The sequence below is a fragment of the Salmo salar genome, chromosome 01 (genome assembly GCF_965601325.2).
Source record: "Salmo salar chromosome 01, fSalSal1, whole genome shotgun sequence".
Classification (NCBI taxonomy): Eukaryota; Metazoa; Chordata; class Actinopteri; order Salmoniformes; family Salmonidae; genus Salmo; species Salmo salar.
In genome coordinates, this window is record NC_138291.1 from 171,410,731 (window position 1) to 171,430,000 (window position 19,270).

At 41.1% G+C, this 19,270-nt stretch overlaps 1 protein-coding gene across 3 annotated transcripts; it reads left to right on the forward strand.

Annotated features, from left to right (window-relative positions):
• Positions 1–2,667: 2,667 nt before the first annotated feature.
• LOC106570907 (LIM/homeobox protein Lhx2) lies at positions 2,668–13,410 on the forward strand. 3 transcript variants are annotated; one of them, XM_014143514.3, is made up of 6 exons: positions 2,668–3,229; positions 3,543–3,705; positions 4,656–4,858; positions 5,362–5,747; positions 8,939–9,144; positions 11,088–13,410. In XM_014143514.3, exons 2-6 carry the CDS (start codon positions 3,586–3,588, stop codon positions 11,382–11,384), a joined length of 1,212 nt encoding a protein of 403 aa, XP_013998989.1. In that variant the 5' UTR covers positions 2,668–3,229; positions 3,543–3,585; the 3' UTR covers positions 11,385–13,410. The 3 variants fall into 3 exon arrangements, with proteins under 3 accessions (XP_013998989.1, XP_013998981.1, XP_013998972.2); XM_014143506.3 differs by lacking the exon at positions 2,668–3,229 and having other exon boundaries at positions 3,508–3,705; XM_014143497.3 differs by lacking the exon at positions 2,668–3,229 and having other exon boundaries at positions 3,508–3,705; positions 5,365–5,747.
• Positions 13,411–19,270: the final 5,860 nt, after the last annotated feature.

Sequence of the window (19,270 nt, forward strand, 5' to 3'; positions counted from 1 at the left end):
GTTACTGTGAATTTCTTTACCACAAAACTGTAAGAAAATAATGCAAACGAGTTGTTCTTGTGGTTGTAGCATAACCCCATGTAAAAATACAACATGGAAATGCATCAACTTTATTGTATGTATTAACATACGACTATAGGAAAACTATAGGTTATTTGAAAGCCTATGTTTCATTAAGTACATTTCCATAACAAAATGTGTCATTAGTAGAACAATTATGTGTATTATCTCTGATTAGTTAGTAAAACGATTATCTTGACGAGACATTCATTGTATGTTGACTTAGGTCGCTACTGTATAAAGTGAAACGTTGCCTAATATTTTATTTATTTGTTTTATGGGACGCTGCATATGTTTGAATGGCACTACGCTGTGTCCAGCAGCATTCTAGGCAGAATAATACTATTGTGTCATCAATTATGGCCATGTATACAGCACCGGGACCCCTGAGAATACGACGTTTTCTCCCGGTGTGTTTCAGAAGACCCAAGTTATCCAAGGCAGACGGGGTGCGTTACGAATCGTAAACGATGCAATACACGTCTCATTTGGCACGCGAGCATTTGTGTGTCGACAGTATAGGCTCCCAGCTTCGCGTGACTAAACGAAACTAATCCTCACATAACAAGCAAAGTAACACTTTTTGGTTGAGTGATAGTACTCTTTACATCCATGCTGTCTTTATTGAGGATTGTTGGTGACATAAACGTGTAATCGGCCTATAGGTCATGTTAATGTACATAGCAACTGATTTACCTATGTAAATAATAGCCTACTACCCTAAGAAAAATAACAATACATAGATATTCAAATAACACAGAATGAATCATAATTATTATTAGTATAACCAGATTTTATAACCAGATTATATTTATAGCAAAGAAAAAATATGTTTTCAAAGTGGATAAAAATGCGTAAATATCTATGTCAAGGGTATGGCATAACCCAAGAGTAAGCACATTCGTATTGCTTTATGTGGCTAAATTAAAATAACCAATGATCCCTTCAATAAAATTTACGAAATAATTTTTGTACATTTCGGATGCCTCATTTGGCCACCCATCAATGAGTCCCAGAAAGTTAGCCAATATAGCCACAGCCAGATGAAGAAATATGGAGGTAAAATCAGTGTAAGGACACGCTCAATGGCTGTTAATTACATGGATTAATCACAAGCTATTCTGCTGCAGCCCCGGCGCTGGTGGTATGATGTCCGGGGCGACCGAGAGCCCCGGTCCCCTGCGGCCGAAGGCGTTGTTCTTCTTTGTTGGAGTTTAAGTCACGGCTGTTGCGACAGAGCTGGTCCGGGCATTGTGTTGTCCAATGTGCCTGTTGGGGTTGCGAACAGATGGTCCAGGAGTCAGCGGCGGCAGCGAAAGGATGACGTCGCTAAGAGGTGCAGTAAGGTAAAGAAGGACCTGTGATTTGTTCACCTGTCACTTTCCCTTTGTTGAGATGGATGGCACTCCACCGCGGAGTCAGACATTGACCGTCTGTCTGGGGTGTAGTTTGCCCAATAGTTCATTTTCGGATTTTCTCATTCTTCTTTTACACAATCAGTTGGCAAGGCTAAACTACAAATTATTACAATTAATAAAAACAACAATGGTGTCATTATGTTAATATTGATTACAGTTATATAACAAAACAAGGGAAAAACAAACAATGATTTTCTGTAACTTTTCTGAGATGGACTAAAGATGAGCCTACTTGATGTCACACACGCCGCGGGCACGCATATTAACACACACACACACACACACACACACACACACACACACACACACACACGCACGCACGCACGCACGCACGCACGCGCGCGCGCGGCACTGTGCCAACCATGCCATAGTGCGTCCCCATTCACCGTCCAATGTGATAAACTCAGAAAGCATAATAAGGTTCAGTTATATATAGCCAAATCCGAGTATTCTGTTTTAAAATTCAATCAATAGGATTGTAAACAGTATGCTATTCGTTTCAGTGAAATATAATTGTTAATGCATGAGCATTTCTATTTCCAGACTAGGTAGATCCCTCACATAGCCCTAGTGTAGTTTGGCAATGACACAAATGGGAGTGTGATTGAATTCCAGCATCTATAATTTACTAATATTTCTTAGATTTTAGCTTAGTTTTAGTTTAGTTTATTGAATGGTGTACACATAATTGGCAGCTAAGAGCTGAATTGCAGTGTACAGTCCATACCTAAAGAAATAATTAAATAAAGAAATAAGGTTTCTACTGTAACGTGGATACAGTATGCTGTATGGTTCTGACATCACACAATTTCCAAAAACTGGAGACTTTACCATAACTTTTTACGTGCAAATACGTTTTTTTAATAGGTTATTCGTGTTTGCTAATGTTTATGCGTTGTTATGTAAACACTAACTGTCCTGAGATTAAATTACATGAAAAGTCAAAATATAATAATAATCCTTTTGTCTTTTATAGAAATGATTAAAACTCGAAGACCACAAGGAAACAATGACGCTGAACAACACCAATAGACATAACGGTCTTCATTTAGGCTTTTACATTTAAAACTCGAGCAATATTGTAATAAGGATCATTTTGGTGACGTTTGCAAACCAATGAACGAGTGAAATAGCTGCGTGACGTACGAGTCCCCGTAAAAAAGGCGCGGAGTGTAGCTATAGGTACGGAGAAGGTGGGAAGCGAAACGAGGCTGTGAGGCCGGTGCGGAGAGTCTTGATAAGAGATTTGTACTCATCGAACGAATAGTCAACTCCTCCTCCTAAACTGCACACACATAGAGCTCAGTGATCGCTTTGCCGAAGAGCTGGATACCTGTAAGAAAACGTCTGTTTTGTAATAACCAGTGCTGGACACGAACAATTGTGCGTTTTTACGCATTCCTTCCTTGCGTTTGTTATTCTGTTAAATTCGATCGATATTCGTCGGTTTTGAAATGTTTTGCGCCAGCATCCACAAGCAGTACTGAAATTCGCTGTTGTGAATTCAAGAGTGGAGGCCAGGATACTCACCACTACAATTCTGCCGTGGTTTTAGTTGGTTTTTCTTTCTGTATTGTCTCTTGGAATACTTTTTGCCTTGTCCATTTTGGTCGTAATGCAAGTTGAACGTTTGCAGTAGTCCTTGATCACTTTAATCCGATGACAGACTGAAATTGGTGCATTTTTGTGCATCTTGAAATCTGCAAGTTGAGCGCTGTTACTGGACCCAGAATTGACATTGTGGTTTGCTGGTATGTTTCTATAACACTTCTGAGCTATTGTTTGTAAATAGTAGGATATTTTGTATGATTTTCATAACGTGTTCAAAGATGGTGTAAACTATAGCCTATATAGAAAACGGAATATTTACTATAATAATGCCTGCAATTACAAAGCAATTACAAAGTGTTGTAAACGAAAATGTTTTCTCAATATCTTTCTATTTTTTTGTAGCCTACCATCATTCTTGGCTTGGATTTTTTTACTTTCTAAAACAATAGATTGGAGCCATTCACTTTAAATGCATGGGCTAAATGTGCGTCTCATGGAAGTTTTGGCCTGCAGATCTGAGGGAGACGCTTGCAAGTGTAGCCCTCCAGTCTCCACGATGCTCTTCCACGGGCTACCCGGAGGCGAGATGCAGGGGGTCATCGACGAGATGGACCGGAGGGTGAAGGGCGAATCTACCGCCATCAGTTCGGCTATAGACATGGGGGAAACTGAGACGGTGGGTGAATGCTGTTCAGGCATGTGAAAGCACACATAAAGATTTAATTTCGACGGAATATATGCTTAGAAAGTGAACTGCGATTAAAATATAATTATTTATAAGATAGCAAGCAGCACTTAGCCGTTAGCCGTTCACATTTGCAAACCCTGTGTGCGTAAAGTATATTATTGATGATTTATTGGTTAGTATTTCGTATAACTCTGGAAAAACATGTTAGCCTACAATAACGGTATCATTTGATTCACGAAGTTTTTTTTCAGATGCATGTAATAGTCCCAGTTAGAATGATGGTAAAAACGTTTACACTAACCATGGTCCTATCTCTACCCATTTTAAGGCCATGCATGTTCATTCACAATCCAATAATTACATCTAACAGATAATAATCTTCACCACTTTGATAGCCTATTTAGGTGGGATAGTATAAGAATTGTCCAAAATATGTAAAATAAGGTTATAATGTTTGATCTTTTATTATTTTTTACATTTGTTTATTAGGCCCAATCGAATATTTTTTGCGATAGGTCACCACGATCCGTTAATTTGTGATAATATTGAGTGTTTCATGTGAAAGAAATGTTGATAAGGATGCGAAATTACATATATATTTGTCTTTCATAATATATGATGTACATGCCTCAACAAACAAACAAGGTTTCTGCTGCATTCAAATATTCCGGGCTAAGATTACGTGTTAGGCCTACCTTTCAGGCCTACGTGTTAGGCCTACGTGTTACATCATCCCACATTTAGGGTATATCTAGTGTTACCATTTTATATATTGCTTTCATGGCTGTATCCCTAAAAAGTATATGAACACATATTAAATATGTGCGTAAAATGTTGACTATTGTACGGTATTGGCCTTGACATCCATTGGTGATATACTATCAATAATGTAGTAATCTTATTGTAAACATAAAACTGATTTCCCATTCCCTGTTCAGAGTATGACGTCCATCAACAGCGACCGTGTGGCCTTGTGCGCGGGCTGCGGGGGAAAGATATCTGACCGCTACTACTTGCTCGCCGTGGACAAACAGTGGCACATGCGCTGTCTCAAGTGCTGCGAGTGCAAACTAAACCTCGAGTCCGAGCTTACCTGTTTCAGTAAAGACGGCAGCATCTATTGCAAAGAAGATTACTACAGGTAACCAAGACACAAGGCTATGGCTATGACAACAACAACAACAACAACAGGCCAAGCATGAAAACAAGAGCGATATCCAATTACGCCTAAAACTAGCATACTTAGGCACCAGCTGCTGCTACTCCAATGACAAGCCTGTAACCCCTTTCAGAGAGTTAGTGATGGTATAGGCTAATGTTCCCAAAGCATGGTAGCTTGTTATCCATTTATTATATACAAATGACAACAAAATAGCCTATGCTATTACGATTCTGGCAGGCCTGTGCTTGCTTTGGATGCTTTACTAGTCATATTTGAAGTGGCAAAATGGCAAGAATACACAAACAAATATGAAGGCCTGAAGGCATGACAGCTTTTACGCATGATAATTAATATGCCTGTATTGCTTAATAACAACTTTACATCAATGTTCTTCATCGTAATGTCCACAAAATAAAGTTTTCTGACCATGTTGTGAATCTAAATTCTGTACGTGTTTGTGTCATCCGCTCTCTTCTCCCAAGCAGGAGGTTTTCCGTCCAGAGGTGCGCCCGGTGCCATCTCGGGATCTCGGCGTCGGAGATGGTCATGCGGGCGAGGGATTTGGTCTACCACTTGAACTGTTTCACCTGTACTAGCTGCAACAAAATGCTCACGACCGGAGATCACTTCGGAATGCGGGACAGTCTTGTGTACTGCCGGCTCCACTTTGAGACACTCATACAAGGGGAATATCAAGCGCATTTCAATCACGCGGGAGATGTAGCCTCGGGCAAAGGACTTGGCGAGAGTGGCACGGGCAACTCGCTGGGGATGCAGTATTACAACGGCGTCGGTACGGGGCAGAAAGGAAGGCCGAGGAAAAGGAAAAGTCCCGGGCCTGGAGCAGATCTGGCTGCTTACAACGCAGGTAGGACGAGTTTGTATATACCGGTTACCCATTAATGATATTATGGTCATCTACAAAGTGCCACGAAGCAGTAACACACAGTTGTAATGTGGTTGAGTAATGCTGAAATGAAAGAAAAAAGGACTACTCTATTTCATAGTGTATTAATAAATACTGTACTGATGGACTCATTTAAACTATTTTAGTTTGATGGAAATACACTCTTCTGAAAAAGATCTGTCGCTTATTTCGATGGACTGGGTTACCAACTTTCAGTGAGAAATATCACATTTTGTCTGAACCGTTTTGGGAAATACAAATGTCTATACAAACTTTGAAACATTGGAAAACAATGAGCAGTTAATCAGTAGGCCTATGCATGAACTAAATGCTTCCATCAAATTGTACGAAATATTACACAATGTTGTGCTTTGGATGTTTTTACGCAGAGACTAAGCCTGCCGTATTTTTCATCTGACGGATATCTATGTTGATTTATTGAATAACTCACCTTTATTAGATAGCATTATTCTAACAAGATGTTTTATTTGCTCAAAGATGTGAGGGAAAAAATCTGAAGTTCAATGGAAGCCTCTGTTGATTTGTGGAATGGGAGCGCGCTTGGGCCTACTGATACGTCCACTTCCAATCTAATAGATTAAGATAAACGATCTATAATAAAGAAAACATACGAGATGAACTCGCATAGCCCACTAACTAAACGGCGTTAATGCATTCAAAGAGAAACTGCTTCTGAATGCCAACTCAATGTCCTACACCAATCTTCTGTATGTTCCATTTCAATATGCTATAGAGTGACGTGTGAATAATGAAATAATGTCTTGAAACACTCCATTACATTATTATTAAAAATGTTACACTAATTTCCATTGAACATTTTCTCATACACAGTCGATTTAGTCTTCTAAAACCTCTCAAAACTTGGAACCTCTCTCAAACCTCGTTAAAAACAGAGAGTGGTTCGATGTGAAAGATTTTTACACGACAATAGAAGCAGACAAGTGGAAAATAGCTCAGATGGGGAGTAGGACTTCAAAAAAGATGAGAGAGAGAGAGAGAGACAGACGACCAAATTCCCAGCCCCACGTTCACTTGTTGAGTCTCGCTGTTTGTTGGGTTTTTGGGTCGGTAAATCAATGTCGGATTGCTTGTAGAACATGGGAGCAGCTGTGTAGAATCCTGATTTAAACTACCCCAGTGAGGCTGGAGAGCAAGTCTCCCACATCCAGTAATATGTTACCCCTTCATAAATAAACAGCCGACTTGCGCACCACCACGTAGCTCTTGTTCTGGAATACTTTTGGGGAAAAAACACACGACTGACATTTTGAAAAGCGATACTTGGTATTCAGTATGTCTACTTATCATTCATATATTTAGTTACATGTGTAGGATCAGGACAATAAGGATTGGCCTAATAAGGATAGGCCTAGATATGTATATCACAGAAGGCTGCAGAGGGGGAGGACGGCTCATAATAATGGCTGGAACGGAGCAAATGGAAAGGAATGACACCATCATTCCGCTCCAGCCATTATCACGAGCCTGTCCTCCCCAATGAACGTATATCTGTTTTTCGAGAATAGGATACGATCTACAATCTAAATTTGTGTAGCTCTATAATGCGGCGGCATAAGGTGATTTGAATAAGAAAGGCGAAAAGTCGATAGCCGCAGTAAGCACTCGAGTTAAACATGAATGGTAGCGCCAATAGTTAAAAGATTGGATCCATTCTCTGGCATTCTGTTTTGGGAAAGAGATTTTGGATTTTCTTTGCATAACATTTTGTATAGTTCTGAGTGTGCTTCACTAACCATGAGCATGAAAATGTAATTACATAATATGTATACATCATTTTAAAGACCTATTTTATAAACAAATAACATTTTTTAGTCAGGATTGTGATATAAAATTGATATATAAATGGGTACTATTATTTGCAGAATTTCCTCCAAATCTGATATATAAATACATAAATAAACGATATATAAAATAAAGTCTAATTACATTTGAATGAAATACAGGTTTTCAATCTAAAATCAACTAACATAGGCCTAGACCTATCTTCCTTTTCTCTGTCCCACTTCTCTGACCCTACATCTCAAATCTAATGAAATTCTAGCCTGCAGTGTTATACAATATAGAATAAGGCCTTTATTTTTCTTTCTTATTTACTTTCTTTCTGTCTTTCTTTCGTTCTTTCTTTCTATCTATCTTTCTTTCCTTCATTCTTTCGTTCTTTCTTTCTATCTTTCTTTCCTTCCTTCATTCTTTCGTTCTTTCTTTCTGTTTTGGAGTTTTGCTGCCACCTGAGGGCGTTTGTTGACATACCTTTCACAACCATCTAGAGGTCCAGATTCTATCAAACCCTGACTGCACTGCATCACGCTGTCCCTTCACTGTGAAAATACATGGCAGCAGCCATAACTCTGTGTTACGCCTGAAGGTGTTCTTTTGGAAAAAGTCCTTAATATGCGCTAGGCATTTCTCGTTGTATTATCTCTTGACTCCTTTGGCAAATGGATTCGTTGTCCCCGTTTTTAAAGGAATGATTAGTAACACTTTACAGTGATTTTTCCAGTAAATACAACAATTATTGTGTTGTTACTTACAGAAGCAAAAAGGGAACATGCTGTAACCCCAGTCTAATAATGATAAATTGCAATACTTTTTTACACTGTACTACTTACACAGTGATGAGAACACTAAAGATATGTGTTGCTACCCAGTCAATCTCGTGCGTTTTCATGTCAACATATTATTTATTTATATTATTTATTATTTGTTTCATTTTCTCTCAGAGTTGTGGGTATTAAGGAGTAATGATCTTTCCTGTCAACAAATAAGACACACTGTCTGTCTGCCGTAGAATTCACAACAACAACACATTGGAAAACTCTGATTATGTAATCCCAATGATCCTAACAATAAATGTCATCTCAGTTAACACAGAAGTAAAATCTCGAATAATTTGGTCTGCTGCGTGATACATTACTGTATCTATACTTGAGATACATTTAGAGTTCCGGTGAATCTCGACCCGAGAATCTGCCCACGGGAGATTACAATACATTTAATTCCATGAAAATGGTCAACAAAGTATCGTACATATCTTATTGTATCGTATAGAATCATATTGTATCCTATCATAACCATAAACTAAACTGTGTGTGTTGTCCCGCCCCCTTCAGCGTTAAGTTGTAACGAGAACGATGGAGACCACCTGGACCGAGACTCCCACTACTCCTCCAGCTCCAAGTCCAAGCGCATGCGCACCTCCTTCAAACACCACCAACTGAGGACCATGAAGTCCTACTTTGCCATCAACCACAATCCGGATGCCAAGGACCTGAAACAGTTGGCCCAGAAGACAGGTCTCACCAAACGGGTGCTGCAGGTGAGAAAGAGGATTCCTTTATAAAGGATCATTATTTACACACATGTATGTTATTGTATATAGTCCACTGCTAGGCCCATATTGAAAAAGAGTCTGACTATGAGTGCTGATCTAGGATCAGTTTTGCATTTGAGATAATATTAATAATAAAGATGATAAGGACAGGGGGTCCAGATCCTAGAGCAGCACTTCTACTATGAGACGAATACGGGCATTGATGCTCATTGGATAATTGCAAACTGCCTTGATGCTCATTGGATAAGTGCAAACTGCCTTGATGCTCATTGGATAAGTGCGAGCTGCATTGCATTTAACCAGTCACGAATACTGTATGTACATCATTCTAATTTGTTCTGGATATCTGCATGCTTCGGTTTAGTGCACCACAGTCCCAATCCCACAGAATTAAATTGAACATGTATATACAGTATCTCTTTCCTTTGTGGAAATGTACTATTTAGGAGTATGATAATGTATTAACTGTGAGATGGGCTGATGTTGACTTACATCATGATAATGCTATTATGCTACTGCAAAATTATTGTTTAGTGGTGTTCAGTGGTAAGATAATGTACTATCTGTGCTGTGATAATGTGGTAATGAACCACATGAAAATGTTGATAACAACCTGGGCCACATTGGATGGTAAAAAAATACTTTAAAGTACTACTTAAGTAGTTTTGATGGTTTATTTGTACTTTACTGTTTATATTTTGGGCAACTTTTACTTTTACTCCACTACATTCCTAATGAAAATATGTACTTTTTACTCCATACATTTTCCCTGACACCCAAAAGTGCTCGTTACATTTAGAATGCTTAGCAGGACACCAACATGGTCTAATTCATGCACCTATCAATATAACATGTTGTCATCCCTACTGCCTCTGATCTGGCGGACTCACTAAACACAAATACTGTGTTTGTAAGTGATGTCTGAGTGTTGGTGTGCCCCTAGCTGTCCGTAAATAAATTAAAAAAAATACAAAATTGTGCCGTCTGGTTTGCTTAATATAAGGAATTTGATGTAAGCATTTACTTAACTTTTTACTTTTACTCAAGTATGACAGTTGAGTACTTTTTCCACCATAGTACTTAAGCACATTTAAACCAAATACTTTTAGACTTTTACTGAAGCAGTATTTTACCGGGTTACTTTTACTTTTACTTGTCAATTTCTGTTAAGGTATCTTTACTTTTACTCAAGTATGACAATTGAGTACTTTTTCCACCACTATATGTGTACTTGTTTTACATGTAGTAGTAGTAAATATTGACACAACATAATATTCGAAATTGCGCTCCCTGAATCTGTACTGTGGTAATAATGAAAATAATAATGGTGCAAAATGCAAGACAAATCTATCAGGGAAGTTTTTGATTTATGTAATCGCTCAAGTAATACGATTATCCCAAACATACCGGCCAAGCTATTTCCATCTCATTCAACATAATCCGTACAATTACACAAGAGTAAAAACATTTAGTCCTCACACAATCAGTAGAGATATCTCTTGGTATAAGTCATAGCCTATCAAGAGAGGACCCAAAGCTTTTTTAAATATTTTTTTTATGTGAGAAAAAAGTGTCAGCGAGTTATCATACCAGCTGTTTAGCATTCGATAGGGGAATTCAAAAACACACAACGGACCGTTTGCACAAGTATAAATAACTGCAAATGAGAAAAAACTGACATGCTGCAAAACACAGATCTAATGAACAAAACGAGGACAACAAAGCCAGCGTTTGGCTTTGATGAATTCCATTTTTCATGTTTGTCGTTTTGATTTGAAACACTCTCCCCCCTCCCCCCTCTCTCTTTCTGTCTCTCTCGCTCTCTACCCCCCCCCCCCCCCCCCTCCCCGCAGCCCTGCAGCTTCTGTTCACCACACTAACACTTTTCTAATGAGCAGACATTTAAATGTGTTTTTGGTTCTTTGAAGGTTTGGTTCCAAAACGCCAGGGCCAAGTTTAGACGGAACCTACTACGTCAGGAGAGCACAGGGATGGACAAGGTGTCGGACGGGTCCACTCTACCAGGGGGGTCGCCTTCGGGCCCCCACTCCGAGCTCTCCAACGCCTCAATGAGTCCTTCCAGCACCCACACCACCCTCACGGACCTGACAAGCCCCTCTATTCCGTCGGTTAACCCTCTACTGACCGCCGTGCCGGGGGGCATGGACCCCCACGACTCCATGAGTATGAGTCCTTCCCAGACCACCCTTACCAGCCTCTTCTGATGTCACCAACACCACCCCATCACAGACCGCCCTTACCAGCCTTTTCTGATATTACCTACCCCATCCCAGCCACACTTACCAACCTCTTCTGAGGTCACCGATCCCACACCACCCCACCCCTCCCTAAACCCATCCAACACCACACCAGGTCACTCAAAGACTAAGAGACTGAAGAGAGAGACACTTAAATACATGATATTCCCCGTGGACCTTAGATTACTGCCCCGTCTATTTCTAGTCTTTGTATGAGTAGCAACTAAAGCCTTACAGAGCGGCCGGCTTGATTTCATCAAGAGCTGAAGATACTTTTTCTGTTTTCATCTTTGTTTCCTTTCCATGTTGGCTGACTGACACTACCCTCACCCGAGATGTAGATTCTCACTCCACCACCCCGACCACTCTGTTTCTAGGTAGAGATAAAAAAATATTCAACAATTAAAAAGACAATGGAAAAGGACTGTGAAACTGAAAATGTATTTGGAAAAAACATTGGAGAGTGTAAAATGCAGATACAAAGTACTGTAGCAAGGTTATCCGGAAGACTCTAGCGTGCCTTATATATTTTATCACACTGAGGAATCCCTGATTGGATAGATGTCTGATCTAGGTGGCATATTTCTTGAAAGAGTTTGTTGAAGGATGGGTGACCCACTGACAAACCGCATTTGCTTACAACATGGCAATGAAAGCCGATCTACTTTACAATTCACTCTGCACACAGTGGGGACTGATCGATGAAATAGCATTGATGAGAATTAGAATTACATTGATAAAGTTAATATAAAGATATCATGGTCATTATCTTTCAGACTCAGTCATTGCTTGCAGTACACACCAGTAATAGTTGGTTACAACTTCGATATTTTGTAACAATAAACTGTCGTATGCGGAAATGAGATATAATGTATATTGCTATCTGACTCGTTGCTTGATGGAATTGCAATGATACTATTTCCAGTCACCATTTGAATACACAACACAAGTAGCTACAACATATCTAACCATTTTCCAGCATCACACTGTATGGATTATGAATTGATAGCTGTAACATATGGATGAAGTTTTCATATTTGAATATTGTCTCATTCGTCACTACATAAGAGTTTATATCAGCTTATATCACTATAGTGTACCAGATACACTTCTACAGTATATTGTACCAAATGCACTTCTACACGTCGAAGAGGGGAGTCATGCACACTCACAAGCGCGCACACACACACACACACACACACACACACACACACACACACACACACACACACACACACACACACACACACACACACACACACACACACACCGTACTTACCTCAGTCTGAAGGTCTTTCTATGTTCTTACTGCTGAAACCCAGCACTCTGATTTTGATTCTTAAAGTCCCCACAATGTAGGATTATAACATATAAGAAATGTGCTTAGAACGGAGATGCTTTATGGGTACATCCGGCACCCCTAATCTAAAAAAATCTTAAAGACCACTTCTATATACTTATTTGGAATTGTCCGCACAAAACATGATTGAAATTGTCCCCACAAAATTGTTCCTTGTGGGGACCTTTCTGAATATTGGTGTTGGTACAGAGAAACTAATCAGGGATTTGTGTAGTTGGCAAATAAACCAACTTTAACTGGGTCGTGTTCATTCAGACACACAGTAGCAAAATGTTTTGTAATGGAAAACGGAAATTAGCGTTTCTTATTGGACAAATTCATGTAGTACCTCCTCGTTTTGGACTGTTGTTTTCCTGTTTGGTGCCTACTAGAAGCTGGTAGGACTAGGAGTGTTTCTGATATGAAGAATCAAGCTGCCTTCCTTTTGACTGTAACTACCTTTACTTATGGATGAGGATGGTGCTCTTACCTTATCTTTATCCTTGTATGCATGGAGAGCTGCTGTTGGGATTCAACATCCCTTTAACCACACAGTCTTTAGTTTGTTTGTTTGTCCTTCCATTCTTGTACAGTTGCCCCCTTTTGATGTACTTAAGCCTTCAGTTCTTTCAAAACATAAAATGGTGGACAAAACTTGACCTAGTCTGTTGTTTTTCTGAAGTTACTACCTATAGGATATCACATGCACACCCACACGTGCACGTGCACACGCACTCACACACATGATGCATGTGCACAGATTGTGAACCTATATGTTTTTATTGTATTTGCTGTGTATAAAAGTAAGGATTACTTGTGGTGTTCCACAGGGTTCTATTTTTGGTTCTTTGGAATCCGGTTGGAGGGCCACCTTGTTTTGAAAGAGAGATTGATATCCGCACACTATTGAATGCCTCAGCTGTTTTGTTGCTGTGAGAGACCACATTGTCTCAACATTGTGGCATGCCTTTTTCCAATGACATTTAAAAAGAATTCATCCCATTTGGATTATAATGTAATTTGTGTCGTTTAGCAGAAACTCTTATCCAGAGCTACCTTCGGCATGAACATTACAAGGAGGCTGAATGACAGTACAATTACTGAATGCATCTATCTTTTCTGTCCATAGAGTTTTTTTAAATACAGTGCTTCCACCCACACTAGGAAATCAGCTTGCTGTGGCTGGCAGCTCGCCAGAAAAATCTCACCATAAAATAGACGTTTCGTAGAGGGAGCCTTTCTCTTATGAGTTTGAGCAATATGTGTTCAATTTTCACATGGCACCAGCGTCATCCAGACCAGCTGAATCAAATTACTGAGGTCTGAAGAATGTTCTCTTAAAAACGTATTCAAATAACTTTGGTAAAATAAATATAAACTGAAGCTTTAACGGTCATGTGTTTTTTTCTCTTTAATGGCCCTCTTGCTCGGTTTTTGGCCTTAAGTGATCCTGTACAGAAAGAGGGGTATTGATCGAAAAGGAAGAGTGAGAACACAGGAAGTCTGCAATTTTGAAGTTTTAAGGTATTGTCAACAGAAAAAGGTCAATAGTACAGGTAATTGTTAATGTGTCCACAAGTTGATCATAATAAAATGGTTTGACTTTAAAAAAAAGTTGGCTATATTATTTACCATGTACCTGGGATCTACTAAGAAATTACAATGTCATGAGAGGAAATGTACTCTTACATTTCTAATAGTCCCATTTTTGGGACTATTCCATTGGTTCCATTATACCTGGCAAGCTAAATCAAACGCACATTAAATACTTTAAAGGGGCAATCTGCAGTTCAAACAATAACAAAGCGGGCGCCCCGCCACTGATTTGGTAAATAGCTGAGGGATGGAGTTGAAGAAATGTAACCAATCTCAAATTCATAGACAGAGCTATAAATGCAAGAAATGACCATCCATGAGATCAGAAATATAGTTTCAACCATGTTTAAAGGCTATAAAGTGTTTGTTTACAATGACTTTGTTTACAAACAAAAGATAAAACAAGCTTATATGTTGGGTTCTATTCTGATGGGAACCTACAATTGAACTAAACTCATGAGGCATTTCTAAGTTATATGCTTCAAGAATAATTGGGTACATTTAATTCATTTAAAAGTAAAAAAAAATGGATGTAGCAATAGCAGATTGAACTATTTGAAAGTATTTGACCATGGTCTGGTACATTTTAATTGTCACCAAGCAAAAACTACTGGGGGTAGAATCTTAATTTAGCCAGTTTGCTACAGCAGGAAAATAATCCTGCAGCAACAGGAAATGCTAATTATTATGTGGAATATAATTAACAGACATTTTTGTAGGGGTTGATTCATTTTTTATTAGGGCAAATCAAGTCTGAAAGTTCAAAGTGGAAATTATAAACTTCAGAAGCCTTTTTAAAACTCAAATACACTACTAGTTTGCATTTCCTGGTGAGCATGAAAATATTCAGCAACAAAAGTGATCAAATTAGGATCCTACATCTGTATAAGAGAGAAATATCAACATCAGGTATGTAGTGTTCTAAAGTACAATGCTACCAAAGCAATACCATTCATGAAAATAGCACCCGCACTTATCAAACAATTACCACTTTGATGCCTTTTTCAGTTGGTAAGCACATGGGGATGCCTGTCAGTAGGAGCGCTGTGCAAGGTGTTTGTTATCATGTATGTTTCAGAAATGAAGGACCGCTGGCAACAGTGTGTAAGGCCAGCTTTCAACACTGCACCAGTCCCAATGTTACCAAGTTACAAGACCCAAGTACAGCAGAATTAGAGGCTGCTTTGTAGCAATGCTGTATTTGGTAGGATGGGTGTTGAAGAACGCCCTCACCAAGAATTTGGGTCCACGAATATTAGAAATGTACCTCATGTTATGGATATCAAGGAAGTAGTACGGTATATAGACCCAGGTCGTGTCCATTAGGCACCAAACAGAAGAAAACTGATTAAAACATAGAAGGACTACTTGGACTTGTCCAATAAGAAACACACAATTTGACCTAATGAACACAACCCTGGTGAGTCAGCTATTGGCTTAGCCACAGCTGGGGGATTGCAATGTTGAGTGCAAAACAACAGTAATAGTAGCCGACTGACACCTGTCTACATTCTACAGAAGCAGGGAGCCATCTTAACACTGCTGAAACGACTACATCCCACACCTTAGACCTTGACATATCAGGTAACTATACACATTTGTTGAATAGCTGCAGTATGTAAAAAGTGTTGTTTTGTTCAACATTTCGCTTCACTTCTTCTGTGGAGCTTCATAATTACTACTAATGGTACCCTGGCCAATTAAAATGTTATATTCCCATTTGCTCAAATATGGGCATGAAGACTGGAATTCTATAAAATTTCTGAGGAAGAAGACAATCTGACCAGGGGTCAGAAGTTACTGTCTAATAGCTAGATATGAAGCCTGCCCTGGATTGAAGACAATCTGACCAGGGGTCAGAAGTTACTGTCTAATAGCTAGATATGAAGCCTGCCCTGGATTGAAGACAATCTGACCAGGGATCAGAAGATACTGTCTAATAGCTAGATATGAAGCCTGACCTGGATAGAAGACAATCTGACCAGGGATCAGAAGTTACTGTCTAATAGCTAGATATGAAGCCTGCCCTGGATTGAAGACAATCTGACCAGGGATCAGAAGTTACTGTCTAATAGCTAGATATGAAGCCTGCCCTGGATTGAAGACAATCTGACCAGGGATCAGAAGATACTGTCTAATAGCTAGATATGAAGCCTGACCTGGATAGAAGACAATCTGACCAGGGATCAGAAGTTACTGTCTAATAGCTAGATATGAAGCCTGTCCTGGATAGAAGACAATCTGACCAGGGATCAGAAGTTACTGTCTAATAGCTAGATATGAAGCCTGCCCTGGATAGAAAGAGGCTAAACACATGTCATTCTAATGAGCCAAATCCAGGTTGGATGGAACTTCCTGTCTGTATGATCACTTTGAAATTAGGCTGACGGAGGACAGTGGCTGACAAATAAACCTGCAGACCCTGTGGCCCTCAGGGTTCAAATAAACCTGCAGACCCTGTGGCCCTCAGGGTTCAAATAAACCTGCAGACCCTGTGGCCCTCAGGGTTCAAATAAACCTGCAGACCCTGTGGCCATCAGGGTTCAAATAAACCTGCAGACCCCGATCCTCACATTCACCTATTTATTACAGTTTAAAGTCAACCGTGTGTGTGTGTGTGAGTGCGTGTTTTTGAGATTGTTTGTGTGCGTGTGTGTGTGTGTGTGTGTGTGGTGTGTGTGTGTGTGTGTGTGTGTGTGTGTGTGTGTGTGTGTGTGTGTGTGTGTGTGTGTGTGTGTGTGTGTGTGTGTGTGTATGGAGCAGGGATCACAGCACATTTGCTCGATGGGCCCCGTCGCTCCGATCGTCCCCTCGGGGCCTTGAAGTTGGATCACTGTCTGGCGCCCGGGAGCGACGCAGGGATCTGAGCGGTGCTTATCACTATACTCCCCTCTTCCCCGCCTCCCCCATCACCCACATCGCCCCCGCCTCCCCCCATCACCCACACCGCCCGGGACAGGCATATTATGAAAATATCTGTCACATGGGATTTGATGGGCGCCTCCTCCACCCCATTGCCCTTTCACTAAGAATCAGGGACCGAGGCAAGTGACGTGAACCTTGGACGAGGCTCAATGTCTCGTCAACCGGCAATTACTCTGAGAGAAGGGGGGGGGGGTGATAGTGTGTGTGTCTGGGGGGGGGTTGGGTGATAGTGTGTGTGTCGGGGGGGGGGGTGATAGTGTGTGTGTCTGGGGGGGGTTGGGGGGGTTGGGTGATAGTGTGTGTGTCTGGGGGGGGTTGGGTGATAGTGTGTGTGTCTGGGGGGGGGGGGTTGGGTGATAGTGTGTGTGTCTGGGGGGGGGTTGGGTGATAGTGTGTGTGTCTGGGGGGGGGGGGGTTGGGTGATAGTGTGTGTGTCTGGGGGGGGGGGGTTGGGTGATAGTGTGTGTGTCTGGGGGGGGTTGGGTGATAGTGTGTGTATCTGGGGGGGGTTGGGTGATAGTGTGTGTGTCTGGGGGGGTTGGGTGATAGTGTGTGTGTCTGGGGGGGGTTGGGTGATAGTGTGTGTGTCTGGGGGGGGTTGGGTGATAGTGTGTGTGTCTGGGGGGGGTTGGGTGATAGTGTGTGTGTCTGGGGGGGGGTTGGGTGATAGTGTGTGTGTCTGGGGGGGTTGGGTGATAGTGTGTGTGTCTGGGGGGGGTTGGGTGATAGTGTGTGTGTCTGGGGGGGGGGGTTGGGTGATAGTGTGTGTGTCTGGGGGGGGGGTTGGGTGATAGTGTGTGTCTGGGGGGGGTTGGGTGATAGTGTGTGTGTCTGGGGGGGGTTGGGTTGATAGTGTGTGTGTCTGGGGGGGGGGGTTGGGTGATAGTGTGTGTGTCTGGGGGGGGGGGTTGGGTGATAGTGTGTGTGTCTGGGGGGGGGTTGGGTGATAGTGTGTGTGTCTGGGGGGGGGGTTGGGTGATAGTGTGTGTGTCTGGGGGGGGGGGGTTGGGTGATAGTGTGTGTGTCTGGGGGGGGTTGGGTGATAGTGTGTGTGTCTGGGGGGGGGTTGGGTGATAGTGTGTGTGTCTGGGGGGGGTTGGGTGATAGTGTGTGTGTCTGGGGGGGGGGGGGTTGGGTGATAGTGTGTGTGTCTGGGGGGGGTTGGGTGATAGTGTGTGTGTCTGGGGGGGGTTGGGTGATAGTGTGTGTGTCTGGGGGGTTGGCAGGGTGGTGGCGTCTTTCCCTCTCTCCTACTCTTCATCAACTCCTCATCCTCCTCCCCAGTAAGCTAACATTTTGTACGAAACATGGCAGTCAGTGTGTCTAGAAAAAACATGGGGGATATTCAAATGGGGGATAATGCAAAAGTTTGAAGTTTCCAGGTTTCATAAAATGGCAAGGCAAACTTTTTGCTACATTCCTCTTGGAGCAACCAAAATGTTAGTTCACTCAACCCCAAGTTGACATTCCTATTTAGACTGTGGTGTAATTCCAACCGGCAAATGGTTTGTTTCGTTTGTGGGCACTTCACTGTCGATATTGTCCCCAACACCTATTACTTTGGTCAATTCCTGGGTGTAGACCAAATAACAGACACTCAATCATGGATTTCCATGCAGGGATGTTTGAAGCCACTACACTTTAGAGTCACTTTGATTACTAAATATATGTGTCATAGTAACACAGTGTAGAGCAGCTGGCCCAAAAACCAAGCACCATACCGCCTTTATAATTGAGGGATAAACTTTGTTTATTTTGTTCTAGTTATCTCCAATCAACACCAAAATAAATGCGGTCGCATTGCTTGGTTTTACGAGGTGGCAGTGGATATTAAGAAGATGTGTTCTGTTTCAGCCTGGCTTTCTAGTCATTTCTTTGGTTTATCCTGTGTAAACAATTACATGGGAAAATATGAGGCTGACGAGTCGCTATGAGATTTGGCAGTGAGGGACTTCTCTGAATTTACAAAACAACTCAGTAATCAGATCATTAT